Source organism: Pogona vitticeps, chromosome 7 (assembly GCF_051106095.1).
Source record: "Pogona vitticeps strain Pit_001003342236 chromosome 7, PviZW2.1, whole genome shotgun sequence".
Classification (NCBI taxonomy): domain Eukaryota; kingdom Metazoa; phylum Chordata; class Lepidosauria; order Squamata; family Agamidae; genus Pogona; species Pogona vitticeps.
The window spans coordinates 64,069-87,619 of NC_135789.1; the positions used below are offsets into that span (position 1 = coordinate 64,069).

A 23,551-nucleotide genomic window follows, 5' to 3' on the forward strand; every position below is an offset into this window, starting at 1 on the left:
CGGAAACACCCAATAGAGCTGTAGGGGCAGATCAGGACAGGTACGTGGGTGGTTTTTGCATGAGCTGGAGGTCTTCTGTGAACGGCGCTGCTGCCAGGCGGTGCCCCCTTCCATAGGCCACAGATGAGGCCACGCCGACCGGGCTGTTTAGTCTGGCCTCTCCTACCCCAGGGTGCAGGGACGGCCTGGCCTCCCTTCTTCTTTGCCTCCAGCGTTTTAGAAAGGTGCCTGGCCTCTGGGTGTGTAAGTGGAGGTAACCCATGGTGGCTAACAGTGGTCTGGCCAGGGCCTTTTCTTACCCCCTTAACTTCTGCAAGAAGAGCTGAGCAATGCAATGCTCCCCTGTTCCCGTTGGAGACCCCTGGCCTCCTCCTCTTTGTTCCCAAGCTATGGGCTTCCTGGAAATATGTCAGCCCAAGGGTCCTCCCGTCGTCGTCGTCTTCTTCTTTACAAATGCCAGTTTTCTCCCTTGTAGCAAGGGAGCAATTCCGCCACACACACACACACACACACATCCATATAGCTTTTATGCGCCCCCTCCTTATGAAAAGACAGGTACTCCCTATGAGGCAGCATTCAGACCTCCTGCTGGAGTATGGTGAGGGCAGGACAGACCAAGCAAGAAGGCACCGTCTGGGCAGGGAAAACAGAAAAGCAGAAATGAGGCCCAGAGAGGGAGCGTGGAGCTGCCGTGTCCCAGTCGTTTTTTTGGGGGGGGGGGCCGTCCAGAGAGAGAGAGAGAGAGAGAGAGAGAGAGAGAGAGAGAGAAGCTGCAGCCTCAAAGCCAGGCGGCATTAGGACCCGGGGAGGGGCTGCGTTGGAGGCCACTTACTCTTTTCGCCTCTTTTCAGAAGCAGTCTGAAGAGGTCCTGAGTTAGAGAGAGAGAGAGAGAGAGAGGAGAAGAACTGAGCTGAAAGAGAGAGAGAGAGAGAACAGGAAAGAGACCTCCTCGCGGGTAAGGGACGGGGCGCACCAGAGGAGGGGAGGGCTGTTGTGGGGGGGGGCTGCGGGGAGGGGAGGGGGCCTGCCCTTATACCAACTTTTGGACTCAGTGTAGCCTGTGAGGCACTTGAGCAAACATACAGCATCAACTTGGCCTTGCCTGTGGGATCGTGTCCCCCGTGATTGGGGCTGAGCCAGGTGGGTGATCCACTGGGCTTTTCTTTCCATCCAGGGACTGAAAAGGAGCCCCAACAAGCTCTGAGAACAGATTTGGGGGCTCTTTTTGGTGGTCAGAAGCCCTCCCCACACCTGCCGGCACCCTGCGATTTTTTTAATTGGGTGAGCACTTTTTTAAAAGTGTGTGTGTGTGTGTGGGGAATTTGTAGGTGGAAAAGCAGCCTCTGGGTGCAGCTTATGGGCAAGCCCCTGGAAGGGCTGATCCCGTGGGCTTTCCGGCGGGGGGGGGGCTCCCCCTTCCCTCCAGTCTGGAATGTGTGGGGGAGGAGCTCTCTCTTTCCTTTTAGGAAAGGGGCTCCTTGAAAATTCTCCAGAAGGAAAGAGGGAGGGAGGGAGGACAGCGAGAGGGTCTGTTTTACCCCTTGCGTTTTTGGTGTGTGTGTGTGTGTCAGGTTCCCCCTTTGTTTTCCAAAGTGTCTCAGCTTGCAATGACAAGGCCAAGGGGGGTGGGGGTGGGGGATAAACTTTTCCTGGAAGGTGGGACTTGCAAGATCTGCCTAGAGCGGTCTGCGCTTTGCCGGAGAGGGCTGATTGTTCCCAGATGTGTCTTGCAAATACATCTGTTTTTTCTAACGTGTTAATCGCCAGTGTTTGGGGGACCGAGCGTCTCCCTTTGCTGCTCTCAACAGATTGGCATCTTGGGCTGTGTCCAGCTTGAGGCTGCGAATGAGGACAAGGTCACTCCCCCATCCCAATTCCCAGTCATCCCTCTGTGCATGCTCAGAGGTCTTATGTGGTCTACTCCGCCCACCCAGATACCTTGCATTTTCAAGCAGGTCATCGACAGAAAGACAAGGGGCTGATGTTGGCCACAGAGTCCTGGCATTTTTCAAAAAGCCTTCTTATGCAAAGACAGGTACCCCTGCCAAGCAGGACACGGGAGTCCAGACAACCTGCTGGAGTTTGGTACCTCTCACCTCTGGAAAAGGCCAGAGGGAGGCTCATTGATCACGTCCTGCTGCCAGGCTAGTGAAGCATCAACCAATAGTTGTGCCTCTGAGCATATGAAGGGGACCTCCTCTGGACCGGATCCAGCATTTCTGGGCTGCCGTTCTTTCAGCCCTGTCACATGGAGGCCACTGACATCTTACTACTGGATGCATAGATATGTGTAAATATGTTTGTCTTCTCTCTCTCTCTGTGTGTGTGTGTGTGTGTGTGTGTGTGTGGAAGGGAGAGAGGTACCTTTGCATGAGAGTGCAAGAGGAGGATGTGTAAACTCACAACATCTTTGTTGTGGAGTTCAGTATGGCGTGGACATGCTGAGGCAACTCGCTGTAACCCATAAATGACTTCTGCAGAAATGGAAGAAAAAATTCCAGGAAACTTTCCTGAAGTGCAAACTGGGATCAGCTCCAGTCTTTGCAGGCAGTGGCTCGGGATTTGCCTTCCCTTCACTGCCAAAAAGCGCCTCGATTAGGTTTCAGACGTTGGCAGACACAGCTGGCTGGGCCCGAGTAGAGGACAGGACGGCGGTGTGTGTGTGTGTGTGTGTGTGTGTGTGTGTCTCTCTCTCTCTCTCTCTCTCTCTCTCTCTCTGTGTGTGTGTGTGTGTGTGTGTGTGTGTGTGTGTGTGTGTGTGTGTGTGTGTGTGTGTGTGTGTGTGTGTGAGAGAGAGAGAGAGAGAGAGAGAGAGAGAGAGAGAGAGAGAGAGAGAGAGAGACCGATCCTTACTGCTCCTGTAGTGTTGGACTGACCGTCTTGTTCATGCATGCAGAAATCAAAGCAATTGGAACATGGATGGGATGGTTGTCCTTCCCCAAGAGAAGGTTTTGAACAATGGCTTGGTCTGGCTGAGGCCTCAGGCTCCCCTGCTCACGGCACCCCTCCCTTCCCCCTCCCCAGAGAGAGAAAGCCAGCTTGAGAACAAGCCCTTCTTGGCACCCTGCTACCAAACCCAGCCACAAGGACCCAAGAAACCCAAAGGAGCTCCTGTCCTTTGATTGCCAGGTGCCTGTTCCTCAGAGATCGATGGTGCTGGAAGAGTTCAGTCCAGAGTTCTGTTCTGGAGACTGCCGGAGAGGCCAGACAGCACGCGGCTCTTATCCTTGAGCATTTTGGCAGGCTCAGCTGGGAGGAAAATGCACTTTGCACGTGAGCAGAAGTCCTGTTCTTTCATGAATTCCAGGGGCTCTGTCCCGTAGAGAGGAGGTCCAAGCTGACCCCATGTGGATTCAACTCACATTCAGGAAGATTACAAATATCACCAAGGCCTGCCTCTAAAGCAAGCTGCCATTCAAAAGAGAAACCGTGTTATTTCCTCCAACTCCAGACGTGCAGTTTGAAAAACAGATCCTAATGAGTGAAGCCTTTTGGAGATATTTGTCCCAGTTTTGTGTCTCTTGTTCAACTCGCCATCTGCACAATCAGCTTTGGACTGGCTCCCTGCCACCCCCAAATGCGGCTAACCACACATCTGGCAGCTTTTATCCTTGGTTCCCCCTCGGGCCCCCACAGACAGCCTCCCCCATTTGAGGGGGGGGGAATTCCTGAGCCAGTGGGAGGACTTTGTTAGTTCTGCAAAAGGGCACAGGATCAACACCAGCTTTGCAAAGTCTGCAGAAGAGGTTGTCAGCTGGGTTGACTTTGGAAGGGTGATGCTGGGGGCCGGCTTGTTGCTCTCCTGGACACACACACACACAGAGACACCGGGGGATGAGGAGGGAGGGAGGGAGGGGGAAGGGCCGAAACACCCCTCGCCAGCCAGAGTCTGGTCTCTGCCGGAGATCCTTTTGCGGTTTTGCTCCTCACTGGGAATAGCAGCGCTTTTCCTTCCGTTGGACCAGAACACACCCTGCAGCCTTCAGAGAGTCTGTCGGATGCCCAGCAAACTCTGTCATATTTACCCAGCGCTAGACGCTTCCCGCTCTCGATTTGAACAGCAACAACAACTGGATAGCTCCGAGGACATGACACGGAGGGCCTTGCATAAGACAGTGCTAAGATCGTTCAGACTGGCCACGGCTGTAGGAGGGATGAGCAACCTAGGCACTGGAGCCAGGGGCGGGAAGTGGAAGGCATTTGTCATGTACTATATACCTAACATCTGCAATCCACGGTCACACACTGACAAACCTACAAGGCGCTAGTGAGCCTCAAGGGAGGCCAAAATGAACACGGAACTGCAGTCGATCTCCAGCACGACCACCTTGTTCGAAGAGCAGTGTGGGTTCTTCTGCCCGCAGCTGAGTCTCTCCCGTCTGCCTGCCAATGGCTTCCCTTTGCTGTGCTTCCTTCCAGCTCCTGCTACCTGCCGGCTGACAGCCCTGCGGTGCGACCCCAGGCTGAGAATGGGTGCCCTCCCTCTCTTTCTCCTCTGCCTGCCAGGTGAGTAGGGGGTCCGGCAAGGGAAGGATTTCAACAGAGCCTCCTTAAAAACCGTCCTGCCAGGCGCCTCTGGCTTCCTGGCTGATCAATGCCAGGCTGAGCATCCATCGGAAGCAGCTTAAAGGGAAGAGATCTTTCATGGAGGCCTCCTCCGGGCCCTGGCAGCAGCCGGTGGGAGCCCTGAGCGAGGCTATGGGGAACCCTTCGCCCACCAGCCTCCGCCTCGGGGGTTCCCCAGACATGGAGATGGACACCACCGCAGCTGCTCCCAGGCCGTAGAGGGGCCAGAGGCAGCCTCCCCTCCCCTCCTCTCCGGGGTGGGCCAGTCGAGAGAGGGTCTCTGAGCCTCTGGGGTTCAAAGGGAGGGAAGCGTCCGGTGGGTTGTTAGGGCATGACTCAAAAATACCTGTCCCCCACCCACCTGGCATGACGCTCACCCTTGGTGGCAAGTCCTGGGAAGACAGGTGGACAGGGTGGGGCTCCCAAGGTGCCCTCACCCCCCCCCACAGGGAAGCCCTAAGCAGCCCTGTCTGCTGGACAAGGAACACCCCACGGCCACACTCAACTAGACTTCATGGGATGGCCACTCCCTCTTGCACGAGGGCTTTCTCTAAAACAGAGGGTGCAAGTAAGGGCTGGGGGGGGAACCACCACCCCACTCCCTGCGCTAAGGGGAATGGAGGTGCCCCAAAGGACAAGGAAAGGGCACCATGTTGTGTTGTGTGTTGTGGAGGGCAGGCACCTCTCAATGCTGGGCCATTAAGCATCACTGATTTCACAATTTAGTATTCAACACTACGTAGAAAAGCTGAGCCCATAGAGCCAATTTGAGAGGGTTGATTTAAGCATGCGGAGGCAGGCAAAGAGCGGAGAGAAAGGAGCGCAGTTGTTCAGCAAGGCTTGCCGGGGACCTTCTTTGTTAGCCACACCAGGAAGTGGGGTCGTGGTGGTGGTGAGGGGGGGGTTGTTTTCACTTGTGTTTATATTTCTAGGGCCTCAAAAGCTGCTTTCCCCCCCTTTCCCAAGGGGGAGGGGGGCCGCTTGGGTGTGAGTTTCTTTCTATACTCTTTTAATCATTGTCTTGTGATATTGTATTTATAGGACAGGCAGGAGGAGCGCAGGGGTGGGGGTGGAAATGTTAAAAAATTACATAGACCTTTTAAAGGGTGAGCGAATAAATTCCATCTAAGCAGGAGCCAGACGTAGTGTTGGCAAGTTTTTGGTAATGCTTAATAGCAGCGGCAGGAGGAGGAGGAGGTGGCAGTGGCTGTAAGGGAGGAACAAGGGTTTGCCACCCCCTCCAGGAAAGCTCCTCAACCTGCCTTCCTGACCTGGATAGAGGTGGGGGGGGACAGGAAGGCTTCCTCAAGAGCAACATCATGGCAAAAGAGGCTCTTGGCCTTTGGGCCACCAAGATCCCGGGGAGGCTGTGCAAGGCAAGGTTCTTCCTAAGACGGGGGGGGTCAGGGGAGCTCCCCGTGTGGGGCAGACGTGAGCCCATGACAGGAGGGGAATGTGAGCTAGGGATGGGAATGCTTCCCTCCTGCCCCCTTTTCTCTTTGAACAGCAGCCCTCCTTGCTCAGGGCCAGTATGACATTGAGGATCCCACTTACCATGACACGCCGTATGTCCCGTATGAAATCGGTGAGTCTTGCCGTCCGACCTTTCTGCCCTGAATGTGTCACATGGGGTGGGCTGAAGGCAGCCCTCGCGGGGGTGGGGATGCACGGCAGCAGCTCCCTTGGGTGCCCCCTCCAGGGGTAAAGAAGGCAAGAGGCTGGAGGCCAACGTCTCCCTGGAGAGCTGCTTTCACCAGCAGCCCCTTTTTCTCTTCCTGCTTTTTTTTTGTTTTCCAGAAAATCAAGACTACTATGACTATGCTGGCAACGGTGAGCTCCCTTCCCTTTCAGCCTGGCTTTCGGGAGGGCGGTTTCTGGGGAGGGGGAAGGAGGCTTCCCCAGACCCACTGGGGCTTTGACTTGGGTGTGAGAGTCAGGAGGGTTACCAGAGCCGTTGAATGAAGTACACTGAGCACCCCCTTCCTGTTTCAGACATCTCCCCACAGACCCCAGAAGAGCAGTATCAGTATCAGTCACAGCAGCAGAACCAGCAAGAGGTCATCCCGGCCCCAACCCCAGGTAAAAGGCACCCCCCCCTCTCCGGCAGGAGCCTATCGGGCGTCTCACACCTCCTGGGGGGCGGAAGGGACCCACCCTCATGGCTAGGGACCACCTGCTGGGGCCCTTGATCTGCTCCAGGCAGGGAGACGGGCCTTCCTCTGCTCCCGTCTCACCCTTTCCTCTCCATCCCTTTCTGTGCCCTCGCGTTCTCCTTCCTTCTGCCTCTTTTCAGACCTGCCAGAGACTGAGCCCACCGAACCTGGTCCTCTAGGTAAGGGTCAAGGCAGTTGCCATAAAAGGCTCTGGCCGGGGGGGGGGGAGGCATCCCCGGGGAGGAGGAGGGCCGCTTGTATCTCCTCAAGGCCACCATTCTCAACTGGGGAGAGCTCTTCATCCCAATGGAAAGCAACACAAAGCGGAGGAGTCCAAGGCTTCGGGAGTGTCACCATCCTCTCCGGGACAGCCCCCGGAGCGACTGCTGCATCACAGTTGCCAATTCTGCAGCCGAAAGCAAGCAGGCACCCGGCCCGCAGCTGACCACAGGGTGGGACCGAACTGTGATGGACCGGTGCCACCCAAGACAAGCCGGAGCCCTCACCCGGGGGAGACCTTTTGCCTCCCGCCGTGACCTTATGCCTTGCCTTCCCTTCTAGACTGCCAGGAGGAGCAGTACCCCTGCACCCGCCTATACTCAGTCCACAAACCCTGCAAGCAGTGCCTGAATGAGATCTGCTTTTACAGGTAAGCCACCCTTTTTCCCTTGGCCTTCACCTGAGGTCAAGCAGAACCCGAGACATGTTTCCCAACACACCACAACTATAGATACATCATCTATACATACAGACACAAACACAGTGGGTCTGTGCGTGTTGTGCCTACGCATAAACACATGCACACAAACCACCCAAGACAGGCGTAGCTTGTGCATCTACACCACAACGGACATCGACCAAGAGTCCAAGGTATCGAATCCTGGCCTTGTGCGTATCCACTTTGGTGAACGATTCCCATCCTCCTTTGATGGCAGTGGTCACGGCGATACCAACTGAGGTTTCCTCCTTTCACTTCCAGCCTCCGCCGGGTTTACGTGATCAATAAGGAAATCTGTGTCCGCACCGTCTGTGCTCAGGAGGAGCTCCTCAGAGGTAAGCAAGCAGAAAGCGTGGCCGTCACCCATGAGGCCACTGACGTTATCTGTGGCACACCAGAGTGCACGGGGGGTGGTGGGTGGCTGAGTAAGTGAGAATTGTTACTGCATGTTGGACCTGCTTCTGCCCTGATGTACACCAGGGACAGACCGCTGAACGAGTCAGGTTGCCTGAAGCCCGAGTGCTTCGAACGGTGGGCGAATGGGTGGCAGCTGTTGTCCCCCAGGGCACGCGAGAGTTGCCCATCCTGGGAGACTGGCTCAACCCTGGGCAGAGCTGTGGCCGGTGGCTGACGGGCAGTTCCCTCTGCCTCTCTCCCCCCCCCACTCCACAGCTGACCTTTGCCGGGACAAGTTCTCCAAGTGCGGCGTCATGGCGACCAGTGGCCTCTGCCAGACCGTGGCCATCTCTTGTGCCAGAAGCTGTGGTGGCTGCTAAGCTGGGACGGTGGATGTGGAAGCAGCAGCAGCAGCAGGAGGAGGAGGAGGGGCCCCCCTTTGCACCCCAGAGGCTGTGGAGGCTGCTCTGTCTGCAGCCACGGAAGGAACCAAAGAAGCCTCATCGGAACACCAGGGCTTGGTCCCTGCACTCCCTCCCCCTCCCCTTGGTGCTATGGGATCATGGCACAACACACAGGGCCACTGTGTGTTCATTAATAGCCTAGTGTGTTTCTTTTTAATGTGTGTGTGCATATTCGTGTGTGTACTGTTTTGTATTCTTGGGGTCTTTTCTGGAAGAGCTGCTGGGGAAGGGAGCAATCAAGGAAAAACTACACCCCCCCCTTCCCTGGAACATTCGTTAGGGAACCTCAAAGGACTGCTGCCTTGCCAAACTCCCTCCCTCCCTCCCCCCCGCCCAGGCTAAGCCCCCCCCCAACACACAGGTTGCTCCTGCAGTTTCGCAGTTCTGGGGGCCACACAAACAGAGGAACAGCCAGGACTCAAAACCCCTGTCAAACCACAGATTGCATTTAACCCCAACCAGCGAGTTGACACTCTGGAGGATGCTGGTTCTTTTCTCCATCTGTAATTGTGACTCTCCATTTTCTATGGGGAAAAAACCCTCTCCCCACCCCTTCCTACAAAATGTTTTACAACAATAAACCAAAAGTGTTACAACTTGGTTTCTGACACATTTGTGACAGAGCTGGAGAGCAAAGGGTTTCTGTTCCCCATGGTGTGGAAACGTGCAGGACACTTTTTGCTCACGCTTTCCCTCCCCCTCAAAGGAAGCACAGGTGGGTTCATATAAACTGGGAGGTGGGCAGGGGGAGAAGGGGGAAAAGGCACCTTTATTTGGGCTGGGTCAGCAGGGGGTGGGCCACAGTTCAAGCCTATCCATAGCAGGAATAAGTATGACTATAAAAAAATAGTTCTCTACTTTTCTTAAAAGTTAATTGTTATATAAAAAATAATCTAAAACAAAAAAAAAATATTATGATGTATATATGTACACAATTAGTCTCTGTATTAGGGTCAACCTAGCCTTGGTGAATTTTAAGGGCCATGAAGGGTGGCCTTCTTGTCTCCTGGGGTAGGGCTATGAAGAAATGTGCCTACTCCAAAGGAGACTTTTAGGCAGGGTGGCGAACACAGTCCCACCTCCAAATAAACCGGGCCATCTAGCCAAGAACTCCCATCCATGCTGAGAAGCCACGGCTGACGCAGTAGCAGCACAACAGACATTCCGGGGGATGATCTGGAGCAGGAGAGCCCCCCCCCGAAAGGCCACCAAAGAGGGGAAACGGTGTTCTTACAGGATAGTGGCCAGCAGGTCCCAGCAGAGGAGACTTTCCTTCCATGACACTTATCCTTCGGGGGCTCAGCCTTTCCAAAAATGGTTTTGACTGTCAAGCAAACTGGTGCAGGTGAAAGATCTAATGACTTCTCCCAAACTGTCAGTGTGGGGACCTCTTAGGTCCCTCAGGATTCCCTATGAACAGCTGGTTCCTTGGCCGCTGTCACAAGGCGAACCCTCCTCCCCTACCGAGCGAAAGCTGGGGGCTCCGGCTGGAGGTGGTGGCTTGGGCCAAGGGGCAGGCAAGGGGGAAGAAGGGTCTCTCTCTTCACAGCCATGCCGTTCTCAGCAACAGAAGGACGTCCACAGCCTTATTTTCCAGAAAGGATGGTGAGGGGAGCCTGGCCCTTCTGGGTCTCCTGCTGGAGCTGTTCCTTCAGTATTGAAATCTGGCAGAAAGGGGGAGAAGGACAGAGACCCTGAGCTGCACAAGGCAGGAACGGATGTTGAGGGGGGGGGGAGCGGTGGCAGTGGCAGCAGAAGGATCTGGGAAGGTGACATCTGGCCTCTAGGGCTGCCCTCCCAGGTCCTTCCGTCACACATGCGGGGGGGAGGGGAGAAGGGGGCTTGGATGGGGACAAGGGTAGGATCTCACCTGCTCCTCCAGGCCTTTGATGTGCTGCCGATGGGTCCGCTCCTCCCGGGCATCCGAAGGGCCTTCCGCCTGGAGCTGGGAGCCGTGCAGGCGTTCTGTCTCCACCTGCAGCTTCTGCCGCTGTCGGGTGGACGTCTCGGACAGGGCCTGCTCCAGCTCTGCCACCTGGGCCTGGAAAAGCGGGGGTGGGGGTGGGGGTGGAAGAGGAGCATGAAGGGAAAAGAGGCAGCCTGGGAAACACAGGAGAGCCCAGCCTGGCACGCTCGCCCTTTTTTGCCACCGCTGCTGGGCCGCCCAGGAGCTTCTCTGCCATGAAGCTACACCAGAAGGAAGCTCCGTTCCTTGAAGAGAGTAAAAGCAGGTGGAAAACATGTTGTGGTTTCTCTCTCAAAAAGGGAGGGCGGTTACCTCAAGCAGCCGGATCTGCTGCTGGGCCTCCATCAACTCCTGCTCCGCTCCATTGAGCGACCGGTCCAGGCGCCCCTTCTCCACAGAAAGCCGAACGGAGTCCTCGTGGGTTTTCAGCTTCTCTCGTGCCACCTGGCGAGCCGAGCAGAAGCCCACCAAAAAACAAGAGGGTCAAGATCCGAAAACAGACTCCTCCCCCTCGCAAAAAAAAAAACCTTTTCCTTGCCACTGGAGCATAAAAGGCAGCCCAGGGGTTCAGGACCCCCCCCCCCGGCACTCATGACGAAGCCACCGTCGCTCCGACAAAAGCCCTCTCTACGAGGCCAGGCTTCCCTCGTGTCGTTCAAATGACTCATTGACTTCTATTGTGGACTCCCATCCACATACCATCGGATTCCCATTTACTTTCCTGACCTTACACCGCCCAGTGGCCCAAAAGGTATTCGCCAGAGGCAGAAAAGGTGGCAGAACGGGCGCCCAATCCTACTGCTCAGGCAGTCCCTCTGCTGCTACTGCTGCTCTTGAGAGGGTGGGGGTGCCGCCGCCCCCAAAGGGGACTCACCTTGTCCAGAGTCTTCTTGAGGGCATTCTTGTCTTTCTCCAGGCGCAGGGAGCAGCGCTCGGCCTCCCGCTTCTCCCCCTCCAGCTGAGCCAATGCCCGCTGCAAGTGGCCAAGGCGCTCCTGCAGGAGACGCCGGTCCTCCTGCACCTTCTGCAGGCTCCGCAAGGCCACAGCCTCCCCCTCCTGGCGCTGGCGCAGCAGCTGCAGCAGCAGCAACCGAAGGAGAGCAGGGAAAGAGAGGAGGGGGCACGCACACACCCCCACGTGAGGCGGGTGAAGAGCCCGACAGCGCTTCCCATCCCCTCCCCATCCCCTAGAGAAAGTCTCTCCTAGGCTCCCCTGGCATGTCCTCTGTCTCTGACCCCCTCGGGGACCCTCTGGGCCTGAAGCACCACCCCAAACCTCCCAGGATGACTGTCGTGAGACCGGTGCCTTCACTCTGCATCGCCTTCCAACATATCACCCACCTTACCTTTCAAGGAACACAAGTCCTCGTTTCTACACAAACCCACTACCACCCTAAAGGCAATGAATAGGGGAGAGAGAGAGAGAGAGAGAGACTCGGACTCACTTCCTCGTGCTGCCTGAGGAGCCCCTCCAGCTCGTCCCGTTGGAGCTCGAGTTCTGCCCGCTCCCCTCTCAGGGACTGCAGTTGCTCCGTGAAGGCCCCGTTTTGCTTCTTGGCTTCTGAAAGCGCCTGGCGGGCTGCCTCTAGGCGCTCCTGACATAAAAACCAAGGGGTTGAAGGGGTTGGCACCCAGCGCTGCTGGCCTGAGGAGTGGCGTCACTCTGCCAGGGCCGTGGCGGTAGCAGTGGCCCACACAAAGCCCTCTCTGTGCCCTGCCTTCCCCCCCCCTCCAGACCCTACCTGTAGGACCCTCCGGTCATGCTCGCTGGCCGTCAGGGCCTTCTGCAGCTCCAGCCCCTTCTCCTGGGCGGAGGTGGCCCTGTGGTGGCTCTCGGACAGGGAGGCGGTCAGCCCCTGCACCTTCTCCTTCAGGGAGCTCTCTGCCTCCACTGCCTTGGCCAGGGAGAGGTGGAGACGATCCAGTGAGAACTGCAGGGAACTGGCCTTCGTCTCGGTTTCTGCCACCTGGGAAACGGGAGGCCGTGGGAGTTGGGTGGGCTCCCTGCAAGGGGCCTTCCGAAAGCCTGGGCCTGACTTCTTGGGGACCATGGCAGAAGGAGTGGGAAGCTCCCTTCCTCTTGTCCCAGAGGAGACCAATGGAAGGAAGGCTTCTTGTCCTCCCACCCTCTGGGAGGCCTTCCCAGCACCTGTGCGGGGGAACCAGACCCGGGACCTCGGAGACCTTTGGGCCTGGTTTCAGCTTCAGGGCTCCTCTGAAGGAGAACGAGGGCTCAAGGGAAGCCCCATCAAAAAAGTTCCCCCTTCTACTCCAGGGGTGTTCCAGAGTGGAACGGCCCTGTGGATCCCCCTCGCGAGGAAGCCTGCCAGAAAGACACGGGGCCCGTACCTGCCTCTGCAGGAGGTCCACCCGGTCATGGAGCCCCTTGACCTCGGCCTCGCGGTCACTCAGGGCCCCCTTGGCCCGCTGGAGCTCTCCCTCCAGGGACCGCCGGAGGAGCTCGAGCTTGGTGCCGCGGCTCTCGGAGGCATCCAGGACCTCCTTCAGGCGCCGCTTGTCCATCTCCAGCTTGGCCTCGTTGGCCTTCATCTTGTGGAGCTTCTCCTGGGGAAGCCGAGGGAAGAAGGAAAAAGGAGGCCTTTTAAGGGTCTTCCGTGGGACAGGGACGGGGAGGAGCAGGGAGCCTTTTTTCTCTCACAAGGAAGGAAAGGGGAAGAAGGACCAGGCCAGGCCAAAGCCCCTTCTTCCTGCATCCCCTCCCCTCCCACCTTGGAGCCTCATTTCTTCTACCCCTTCTTTTACTCCTTCCTCTCTGTCTCTTTCTAGAGAGTACAGAAACTTTTGCTGTATTTCAGGAAAGGACCAGAAAGGGTGAGGGTAGGCAGAGAAATCAACTCATCCCGAAGTGATTCACATACCAGTTTGAGGGCCGTTCAAAGGCCCCTTTCCACTCCCCTCCCTGGACACTCACTTGGGTGGCTCTCCGCTCACTCTCGTCTGACTGCAGGTTGCGCTCCAGGGTGGCCAGCTTGTCCGCCAGGGCCTTGCGCTCCCGCTCGTTGCGGCGCTGGGTCTCCTCTTGCAGCATCAAGGCTGTCTGGGCCCCGCTCAGCTTCTCGTCCATGAGGCGCCTCCCTGAGGAAGAGAACAGGGCTCTAGACAGTGACCGAAGCACGGTCTTGCCGGGCCACCACAAGCAGGCCAGCAATGCTGGAGCTCTGACTCCAAAAATATGTTTTAAGGTTCTGGGGGAAATCCATATCCCTCTAGAGTACACCATTTCCCCAGCCACAGAGCTGACTGACAAACTTATAGGAGGGGCCAGTGAAATGTTCTCCATTTTCCAGGTTTGAAAGGAAGCAACCCCTCCCAAATCGCTGGCTGATCCTCTGGAAAGAGGCATCATTTACTCCCAAAACATGCACCATCCTGCCAAAGGGCAATGGATCATTCAGGAGCCAAGTTGCTTCATTCATGATCAAACTTAGATACATGTACACAGAGAGAGACACACACAAAGGCACACACACGTTTTGTGGACACTTAGGTCAATGGTGGCCTGGACAAGGTGTTTTGTCACTTGCTTTGTAGTAACACACAACGAGCAGACCTTCCTGCACCCTGTCACCCTTTGGGACCAGCAGAAGCCTCCCTCCTGGGACAGGGAAGTCCACTCCTACCTCGCCCAACCTCCCAAATTCTGGATACGAGGCTAAAAGCAGCCACACAAAACAAGTCCTGTCCGGACTTTAGGGCTGGGGGAGGGGGAAGAGTGGGGCCTCTGTGGCCACCCACCCACCCACCTTCTTCACAGGCGGCCAACTGTTTCTGTAGCTGCTGCACTCGGGCGCTGGCCATGTCTCGTTCGGCTTCCATCTCAGCCAGTCGGCGGTTCAGGAGACCCAACTGGGAACGGGCTTCATCCTGGATCCCAAGCAGGCAGAACAAGAAGGAGCGTGGAGGAGACAGACAGACCACAAGGCCACCAAAAAGGGCTGGCGATGCCAGGGCCAGGGGCGGCGATGGGGGCAGCAGATGCCCCTGCGAGGGACGAGACCCCTCCCTCTGCTTGCTGCCTTGTCACCTACCCGGTCCCTCTGTGACTCCCTCAGCTCTTGGAGAAAGTCCCGGAGGGCCGCCCGCACCACATCTGGGTCGATGTCAGCGACCAGCTGCTCACTACGGGAGGGGGAGAGGGTGCGCTCAGGGGACAGAGGGCGGGAGGCCGGGCTGCTGGTCAGGGCAACGGGACTTCCTGGCCCCTCCTCTGGGCTTGGGTCCTCTACAGAGAGAGAGAGAGAGAGAGAGAGAGAGAGACAACCAGCCCTCAGGAAAGAAATTTTGCTTCCACAGGCCAACAATAGGGTGATGGCAGAACAGGCCCGCTCCGGCTCCGGCTCCTGTGGGGGTCCTTACCTTTCAGCGGTAGGAAGAGCCGCTTTGGGGAAGCGCTGCGGCCTCGGATGGCCGGGCTGGGGGCACGGCCACGGCACCCGATGCCCAGGGTGCGCCGGAGGGCAGAGTGGAGGCTGCCCAGCTTAAACTCCGCATCCCGCTTCATGGCCTCCACGCGGGCCAGTTCAACCTCCAGGCCGTGGACCCGGCCCTCGGCTGCGCTCAGGCCCAGGCTCAACGCCGCCACCTCGGCCTGGGCCTTCTCCAGCTTGAGTTCCAGGTTGTGGGCGTCATCCAGCAGCTTCTTCTCGTGGCCCCGGGCCTCCTCCAAGCTGCCCAGAAGCTCCTTCTCTCGCTGGCGAAACTGCCCCTCCAGGTCGGAGAGCTTCCGGTGCAGGTTGTGGAGCTGGCAGGGAGGAAGAGGAGGAGGAGGAGAGCCAGGCCGGAGGGGGCGGGTCTGGGTAACAAGTCTTCTAAAAGGGTCCCAAAGCAAGGCCACTGGAGGAATCCCCACGGAAGAAGAAGGAGAGGTTTATCCCTGAAGGAGAACTAGAACTGGGCTCTCCCCTTAAGGGCAAACAAACCGATGGCTCTCCAGTCAAGATCCCACAGCAGAGACCCTGCAGCAGGACAGACTGTGGAACTCATAGCACAAAGGCCTCCTTAGCCCCCGGGTGGGGTGGAGGGAGTGTGATGCTTATATACCACCCCATAGCACTTAAAGCACTCTCTAGGTGGTTTGCAAATGAATTTTACACCTTCCACTCCCCCTCAGCAAGCTGGGTCCTGGTTTTACCAACCTTGGAAGGATAGAGATTTGAGTCAGTCTTGAGCTGGGGCTACCTGGGATGGAACTCCAGGCCGTGAGCACCGGTTCTGGCTGCAGGACAGCCGGTTAGCCCCTGTGCCACGAGGCCCCTAAACACACCACAAAGGTCTCCACTGACTTCAACCTAGAACATCCCTGCAGGCCAAGGATCAGGGGAACCAGTGTCTGCCATGAAAATTTGATGGGAACAGAACAGCAGTGGCTGCTGAAGCAGCAGTGGAACCCCTACGGGAAGGAGCAGCCGTCTGCCCTGCAGGGCCTGGAGCTGGTCCCAGAGAGCCCTCCACCGGGCGAGACCGTCCCTCACCTCCTTCTTGGCCGACTCTCTACTGGCTTCGCTCTCCACCACCTTCTGCTTGAGACCGAAGGATTCCCGCCTGCTCTCCTCCTCCCTCTGCTCATCCAGGGTCACTCGAGCCTGCAGCTCCGCCACCTCCTTGCTCTTCTTTGCATTCTCGCTGTCCAGCATCTTGACCTGTGGGCAAGCCAGTTAAGCCAAGCAAGTGGGGGGGGGGGTGAGGGAAAGGGGAAAGAAAGTGCTTCCATGAAAGATTCCCTGGAGAGGAGGCGGGGAGGGTTTCATCAGAGGGCTGAAAAAGACACTGACGGGGGAATACTGCTGTGTTACTGTCTGTCTGCTCATCCCAGTGCAGGACCTGCTGGTATTTGTACCCTTTCAAATAACTGCTGGATAGCTCAATAATTTAGATCTCTTGTCTGCACACCCAGAGGTTGGGAGTTCAATTCCCCCTCGGGGCCTCCCTGACAGGGGCTGCACTCCATGATCCACAGGGTTCCTTCCGGCTCTGCAGTTCTAAGATGATGATGGTGATGATGGTGATGCTTATGCCACACAGCTGACAGTAGGACAAGATTATGAAAACAGTGATAGCTTTTTTTCAACCCTGCCTCCACACAGGCACCAAAAGAGGTGATGGTAGTTTAAAAAGAGAAAGAAATATCACAACAAGGGGAAAAGAAAATAGGAGGGAGAAGCAAGAGAGGACAAGGAAGCGCTGTGCTTCCTTCCTTCCTTCCTTCTTTCAAGGAGAGGCAGGTAAATCCCCCAGTGAAGGACAGGGAGCCCGCAGGGGTCCAGCAGCGAGGCTGGGAGACAGACCGCGGCCCCAGTCCGTGAGAAAGCCAGCGACCACACGCTGGGCCAACTGCTCCCCCTCGGCCTGGCCTCCCCTCTTCCTCTCCAGCTCAAGCAGGCACCGAGTTGAGATGGGGATCTGGCTTCTCCTCATCATCCCAAAAGAGTGACAAACCACTCAGCTCTCCCTCAGCCTCCCTTCCACGGTCCCCCTCCCCCCAATCCCTCCGGCACCTGTCGCCGGAGCTCCTGAAGTTCCCGACGGGCTTCCAGCCGCGACCGCTCCACCTCTTGGAGGCTGCTGCGCACATCGGTGGCCTCTTTGCCGACAGCCGCCCGGGCCTCCTCCAAGAGGGAGATCTTCTGGTCCTTCTCGTCATTGGCTCGCTTCAAACTAGAGAGGGAAAGAAAGAAGCCTCAAGAACCGGCCACCCCTGGTTCTGGCTCAGAAAGCTGTCAAACAGCTGCAAGTGCTGGAGGAACGCCCGACCGCTCCCTCCCATCGGTGGGTAAACAGTCCCTGTGATGAACCCGCGGCAGTTGTTCCTCAGGAGGCGCCGGTGATCCTAAGAGCAGGGGCATCCTCTTCCTCACCTGATGCGCTCGCTCTCGGCACGCTTCACAGCCCCACGCAAGTCCGCATTGGACCTCTGAAGAGCCTCTTTCTCTCTGGTCTCGTCACTCAGGGCCCTCCGCATGTCCAGGGCCTCCTTGCGCTGCAACTCCTGGGCCTCGCGGGACTCCCGGACCTTTCGATGTGCCTCCGCCAGGTCCCTGCGGACGGTGTCACGGGCCTCTTCCATCAGGCGCAGCTGCACTTTCAGTTCCTCTACCTGAATGACGAGACAGGCAGACAAGCGACCCGCGAGAGTCTGGTCCCCCTCTCTCCAGGAAGGAGATCCTGGACAGGCTGGGGGGCCGTGGTTCTAACGGAGAGGCCTGCTGTGAAACAGACAATAGATCCTCCGCCCCTCTAGGAGAGAAGGCCCTCCTCAGCACCACTTCAGCTCCCTCGTTCCGCTCCAGGAGGCCACACCGGCCCATGTGGTTTGGCTTCCTTGGCCCCCGTTGGCCTGCCTGTCTCCACCCCATGGGGCCCACTCACTCACCTCCCGCAGGGCAGACTCTCGCTGCTTGGTCAGGTCCCGGGCTTGTTCGTGGAGCCCTTTCGCCTCCCGCTCGTGATGAGCAATGGCTTCTTCAAACTGGGCGCGCAGGTTTCGGAGCTCTGCGTTCAAGGCGCTCACGGTGCTCTGTTGCGGGGCAGTAAAGTTTTTAAAATGAACCATGACGACTCAGGCCTAGACGTGCCTGGATACATCCCGCCCTGACTGGACCGTAAAAGCATGTGGACAATTGAGCCACAGAGAAATGCTGCCAAGTAGGTTCAAGAAGAGCCGAATTGTGAAACCTGGATAATCAATGCAAACCAGCCCTGTTTTCATAGGGAGAGCTGTGGGTAAGAGGGCCCTGCCGCCAACCACTCGCACGCCCTTCTCCGTCGCAGAGTGAGTCCCATCTCCGTCCCTCCGCCTTCCTGGCATCTTACCCGCTCCTGCTCCTGGCGGCTCCGGGCTTCACGCTTGAGCCGCTCTGTCTCCATCTGGACGCTGGCCAAGCTCTGCTGAGCCGCCGAGAGCTTCTCCTGCAGGATGGCCTTCTCCGACTCCTTCTCCGAGAGAGCCTGACGGAGGCAGAAGCCAGTGAGGGAGTCAGTGGGAGCCCCTGCTGGCTGCGCCCTGGGCTTCCTTGCCCGCAGAGGGCAATGGGTCCAGATAGGAAGGAAGATCTGTGGCTCCCTGTGCCCCTTTTTGTTGGTAGAAGAGGACCACCACAGCAGAGGCCACCCTCGCCCCAATGCCTCCCCTCTGTTAGGATTACTCCTTACGGAACAGGGTTGCCTAATTGTCCCTTTGCTCTGCCTTCACCGAAGCTGCCTGGCCTTGGAATCCAACCACAACCAAAGATTGTCTCCCAGGGTCACAGAGATGAGGTAGGAGGGTTAAAAGTTCAGTGTACCCATCTCCCTATTTCCATTCAGCAGCATCAGGCAAGTAGGCAGAATGGGGGGGGGAAATGTTATTTGCTGCAAAAAAACTGAGATCTTTGGCACTAAGATCAGCATGCTCAGTAAGGAGCCACTGTTTGGTGGCGCTCTAAACAAGACAGTTTCTAGTCCTCATCAAGGAAGAGAAAGAATCACACCCTTCAGATTCCCTGAAATGGGAAGTTTATCTTCCTGAATTATTTCCTACAGGTAAAAAAAATTAAAAAATAGAACGCAGCAGAATTCAGATTCGTGCATAAGCTTGTCACCTGATGACTCTGGTGCCACAATCACCACACACCCTCTTTTGCAAGTAACCCCTCCTGAGGTGTGTACGCACGCGCACGCACACACACACAAACGCAGGAGCCCGGCCTTCACCTGTTGCTTTTCGTTCTCGGCAAGCAGGAGGCTCTCGTCTCGCTCCTGCTGAAGGGCCGCCATCTCCTCGCTCAGCTCCTCTTTCTCGGCCTCGCAGCGGGCCAGCAGCTCCTCCCGCTCTTGGGCCAGGAGCCGCAGAACCTCCTTGTGCTCCGATTCCAGCTCCAGGCGCAGCACCTCCTGCCAAGACAGCCACAGAGCTCCGTCAGGGAGTCCCCTCCCGCGTAAAGGCCACCAATGGCATGCAAGCCATGGTGGCCAGTGAACAGCGGCACCCCACAGCCCTGCAAGGGGGTACATGGTGTCCCAAAGGGCCTGCATCACCCTCACAGCCCCAGCCACTGCGCATCCTTCGTTGGCACTCACCTTCTCCCTCTGGAGACGATCCACATCCTCCTCAAAAGCCAGCTGGGCCTTCTGCCGGGCAGCCTTGGCATCGAGCTCTGACTGAGTGAGCTTCTGAGTGGCCATCTCCTTGTCCCGCTCCAGCTGGCTCACCTCGGCCTCCATCTGCTTGCGGGTCCTGGAGAGCTCCACTGTGTTGAGAGGACAGGAAGGCAAGAAGCCATCTGTTCAGAGAGCTGGAGGAAAGGGACAGAGAGGGCCCGGAGGGGAGGGGAAGGTGCCCCCTCCCATTCAGAGCGTCCCAGGGTGTAAAAGAGTAGCATGGCTCCAATTCAAGAGCTGGAGGCAGGCTGGAAAACGGGGAAAGCTCAACCCCACACAGGCCTGCCTCTTCCGGGAGGAAAGCTCTGCACCCCCTAAGGAGAAAGCGGGTTGCGGTCTCCCTCCAACAGCTCTGCGCTCTACTGCTTCCCCATTATTCTCCTTCTGTTGCAAAAAGGCCAGCTGGATTTTTCCAGGGCTAGAAAAGCTGCCTTGATCATGAACTTGATCTTGCCCTTTTTCCTGGCTGGGAACCTTTGAAGTCCTTTCTATCAAACACTTTTGAAAGAAGCAGACATGTTAAGTCTGTCTCTGCCTGTGGGCAAAAGAAAAACAAAAGCCAAATGCTGTAGCGCTTTAAAGACTAACAGCTTTATTTTTTATGTGAGTGGTCATCAATCCAAATATATTTTCTAAGACATGAACAATGGAAATATCATACACCATACAGTCCTTCTTCTCCTTATGCCTGATGGAGTGGAATTGGATCCATAATATCTCACACTGAGATACATCTGTTTGTCCTCAAAGTGCTATGATAGTTTGCTTTTTTTTTTTCATTTACCAACAGTTTGTGGAAGAGACTCCTGAAAGGGACTCCTACCTTAGGAGGCAGGAAAAATAAACCCCTCTGCAAATGAAGAGGAACAAGTCCTTGACAGAGGAACCAACACAGAGACAGGTGGACAAGGTGAGACCCAGAGGCCCTCTCCACTCTTCAGAGGGGCCACAGAGGGAGCTGAGGGAAGAAGACAGGTCTTCCCGACACCACAAGACGACTGTGGTGCGAGGAGTACATGGGGGGACCACATAGCAGCAGAAGCACAGAGCCCCTACAAAGGTTGCCACCCAGAATGGGGCCACAGGAAGGAAGAGAGGGAAGAAGCAAGAAGAAGGATCTGAAAGAAGGACCTCCTTCTCCGAAAATCCCCCTTACCCTGCAAGGCTTCCTTGGCCAGAAGCAAGGTCTGGTTATCCGCTTCCAGCTGCTCCTTCCGGGAGTCCAGCTGTGCCAGATGTTGCTGGATCTCAAAGAGGGTCATCTCTAGAGTGTCCTTTTCAGACCTGGAGAGAGAGAGAGAGGGGAGGGCAAAGCAGAGTCTTGTGTTGGTTTTGCTACAGAAAACACAAGCAGCTCCTGCTTCAATGAGCGAAGCTGTAACACACCTTGCCGCACCTTCCTGCCAACTGTTTACAAGCACCCCTGCAGCTTGGTTACCATCTGGCTGTGCCCAGGGAAGCCGCTCAGAGGGCAGACTGCATGCATTGCCCCACCTGCCACCCCCACAGATCGATCAGGCTCCAAAGAGGACCCCCCCCAAGGGGCCTCCATTTCCCCCAACACCCACCTTAGGCCAGAACATTCCTCTAAGAGCCCTCGATTCTCTCGCTCGGAGGATGCCAGCTGTACCACCAGGCAGGCTTTCTCCTTCATCAGTGCCTCCTTCTCCTTGCCTGCCCGGAGCAGGGCCTCGCTGTGACCCGCCAGGTCCCTGCGCATTTGTGCCAGCTCTTCAACAGCTGAATTCCTCTGGCGGGACATCTAAGCAGGCGAGCAAGCAAGAAGGAAGGGATGTTAGCACCAAGAACCACCACAGGGTCTCCCTGCTGCCACAGCCACTCCCAGCCCCTCTTTTCATCACTGGCTCGCTGAACTTGCCCCAAAGACGGGTCCTCGTGCCTTTAGGACTGGTCCTCCCCCCTGCAACCACTCGTGAAAAAGATCACGGATCCAGGACTTGGGTGTAAAAAGGCTGGGTCAGAGGGCGGGGGGGGGGGGGGGGGAACCACGACATGTCAATACCAGGCTCCATTGTGTGGAATTTAAAGCTGACCCACCCAGCAGCCAAGGCTCCGTGAAGTTCAAACTCTGACCAACCATTCAGGTCCTGGTTGTAGTTCGGGTCTAGCAACACTCAAAAAAGCCACAACACACCCTAAGGTGCCTCCAGCCAATATCAGGTTGGCAAGGCCTGTTTTGCAACACCACCCCCACCCCCGGACGCACCTGCCCCAGCTGCTCCTGGAGCTGCCCCTTTTCCTTCCGCAGCCCTGCCAGATCCTGCTCCAGCCTCTCCCGGCTCTGCTCCACAGCATGCAGGGAGTGACCCAGCCCGTGCCGCTCGGTGTCCAGGTCCAGCTTCTCCTGTTCCAGCCGCACCAGCTCCTCCCGGAGGGTGGCCTTCTCCTGCTCCGCTTCCTGCTTCTTCCCCCACAGAGAGGATTTCTCCTCCTCCAACTGAGCCCCGTGAGAAAGGACAGAGAGAGAGGACAGGGGAGGGTGGCAGACATGAGGGTGGCAGACATAAGGGGTTCTGGTCTTCCTTCTGCCGTGGCTGCCACTGCTGCTCACTCACTGACAGAAGATCGGCGGACCTTTTTTTAACCTGGGCTCCAGGGAAAACCTTCCTGACATTCGACTCCTTCCACAGTGCTTAGGGTTAGCCCTGGGCTTAATCCTTTGGAAGCTGATCTTCCCTGGAAGCCAAAGGCTGTGGCCCATGCAAAGGCCATGAGCCAGATCTCCCTCCCTCCCTTTCGCCCCGACCCCCAATCCCACCCATTAGGCTCTCTCTAGACTCCCGGCAAGCCTGCTAGATTCCTGGGGACTCTGGAAGCCTCCCATACCCGCTTCCCCAAGCTAGAGGTCAGACACTGCCCCCACAAAAGGCCACCAATCAGAAGCATGCCAGACTGAGACACTCTCCTTGTGAGACGGGCATGCAGAGGCCTCCTTACCTGGATGATGATCTGGTTGAGCTCCATTTTGTCTTGTGCCAGGCCCTCATTGAGGGCACTCATCTTAGAGAGGGAGTCGTGCATGGAGGCCTCCTCGGCCTTCAGACGGTTCAGGGCCAGTTCCACCTCAGCCCGGCTCACTTCCGCCTGGACAAGAATTCCAGTGGTGAGGCATCAAGAGAGAGGGAGAGAGAGAGAGGGAGAGAGAGAGAGAGAGAAAGCATAAAGAGGTGGCTCTATAAGCAAGTCACGTCAAAGAACCCCTGTTCCATGGGAGGACAGCTTTGCTACCCACTTGGGTCTACAGAGGCACCTCTAGAGAAACTCCATGAAACCCTGATTCTCCCAGGTGACTGTCCTTCCTCTGGGAAAAGCACACGATGGGACAGAGGCCCACGGAAACTGTTTTGTTAACTTCTGTGGTTTAGGCTATATTTCCCAGACTTTGTCATGGGAGAATCTCTGCAGGTTTCTAGGAGTTACAGTCCACAGAATGCAAAAAGCCCCTGCCTCTAATAAACTCAACAGCTTCAATGGCAACCTAAAGTAGACACATGGGTGTGAAACAATTAGAACAGATACTTGTTCACTTTTCGATATTTTCCAAGGTCAAAATGATTTCTCTAACACTCTAAGAGGAGAGAAGTCCATGCCACAAACCAAGAGAAACATGAGCAATTGACTTCAGTATCTGAAGCCCCAAGTGATGCAGACCCCCCCCCCCATATGCCAGGTTCACCGGAATCTGCAGGTGCCTCCCCGGGTGTTCCCAAGCTAGAAGGCAGATGCTGAATCCTTGCAGGCTGGCGTTCCCGGCCACAGCCATTCAGGCGCACGCTGGTCCTACCGAGCGAGAGAAACATTGCAGATGGGGAAACCGACACCCCCTCCACACACCCAACCGACCAGGGACCCTACTGGCCTTGGCAAGGGCTTCCGCCACCTCGGCCTTCTCACTTTCTGCCACCTCCTTCTCCAGGACAGCCTTGCTCAGAGCCTCCTTGACCACAACCAACTCCTTCTTCAGGCTGGACTTCTTCCCTTCCAGCTGCTCCAGTTGCCTGTGGCTGAGAGGACAGAAATAGCTGGGAGTGTCACTGGGTCAATACGGAGTCAAGGAGACTCAAATGGGACACGATAGCGGCCAACCTGCTTTGTCAGCAAGGGGACATA

The 23,551-nt window shown here is 56.7% G+C and overlaps 2 protein-coding genes across 16 annotated transcripts in view; one reads left to right on the top strand and one right to left on the bottom strand.

Annotated features, from left to right (window-relative positions):
- The first annotated feature begins 378 nt into the window (after positions 1–378).
- MFAP2 (microfibril associated protein 2) lies at positions 379–8,894 on the top strand. Of its 10 annotated transcripts, none has more exons than XM_078379473.1 (9): positions 379–956; positions 4,421–4,507; positions 6,075–6,152; positions 6,365–6,397; positions 6,560–6,646; positions 6,861–6,899; positions 7,282–7,369; positions 7,700–7,773; positions 8,111–8,894. In XM_078379473.1, the coding sequence occupies exons 2-9, from the start codon at positions 4,471–4,473 to the stop codon at positions 8,212–8,214; spliced, it is 540 nt and encodes a 179-aa protein (XP_078235599.1). In that variant the 5' UTR covers positions 379–956; positions 4,421–4,470; the 3' UTR covers positions 8,215–8,894. The 10 variants fall into 10 exon arrangements, with proteins under 10 accessions (XP_078235599.1, XP_078235602.1, XP_078235605.1 ...); XM_078379476.1 differs by having other exon boundaries at positions 6,078–6,152; XM_078379475.1 differs by lacking the exon at positions 379–956 and adding an exon at positions 1,117–1,141.
- Positions 8,895–9,048: 154 nt separating this feature from the next.
- Positions 9,049–23,551, bottom strand: part of CROCC (ciliary rootlet coiled-coil, rootletin) — a 32,398-nt gene continuing 17,895 nt past the window's right edge. For all 6 annotated transcript variants that reach the window (XM_078379449.1, XM_078379448.1, XM_078379447.1 and 3 more), the window contains 23 exons: positions 23,301–23,445; positions 22,379–22,525; positions 21,648–21,878; positions 20,989–21,182; positions 20,577–20,704; positions 19,340–19,509; positions 18,974–19,153; positions 18,095–18,229; positions 17,655–17,798; positions 17,140–17,378; positions 16,780–16,939; positions 15,757–15,924; positions 14,642–15,026; positions 14,314–14,507; positions 14,029–14,149; positions 13,197–13,360; positions 12,614–12,829; positions 12,007–12,231; positions 11,710–11,859; positions 11,139–11,339; positions 10,577–10,708; positions 10,169–10,339; positions 9,049–9,962 (listed from right to left, as the gene is read on the bottom strand). In XM_078379449.1, coding sequence (XP_078235575.1) covers positions 9,885–9,962; positions 10,169–10,339; positions 10,577–10,708; positions 11,139–11,339; positions 11,710–11,859; positions 12,007–12,231; positions 12,614–12,829; positions 13,197–13,360; positions 14,029–14,149; positions 14,314–14,507; positions 14,642–15,026; positions 15,757–15,924; positions 16,780–16,939; positions 17,140–17,378; positions 17,655–17,798; positions 18,095–18,229; positions 18,974–19,153; positions 19,340–19,509; positions 20,577–20,704; positions 20,989–21,182; positions 21,648–21,878; positions 22,379–22,525; positions 23,301–23,445 — 4,078 coding nt within the window. In that variant the 3' untranslated portion in view covers positions 9,049–9,884. The remainder of the gene's footprint in view (positions 9,963–10,168; positions 10,340–10,576; positions 10,709–11,138; positions 11,340–11,709; positions 11,860–12,006; positions 12,232–12,613; positions 12,830–13,196; positions 13,361–14,028; positions 14,150–14,313; positions 14,508–14,641; positions 15,027–15,756; positions 15,925–16,779; positions 16,940–17,139; positions 17,379–17,654; positions 17,799–18,094; positions 18,230–18,973; positions 19,154–19,339; positions 19,510–20,576; positions 20,705–20,988; positions 21,183–21,647; positions 21,879–22,378; positions 22,526–23,300; positions 23,446–23,551) is intronic.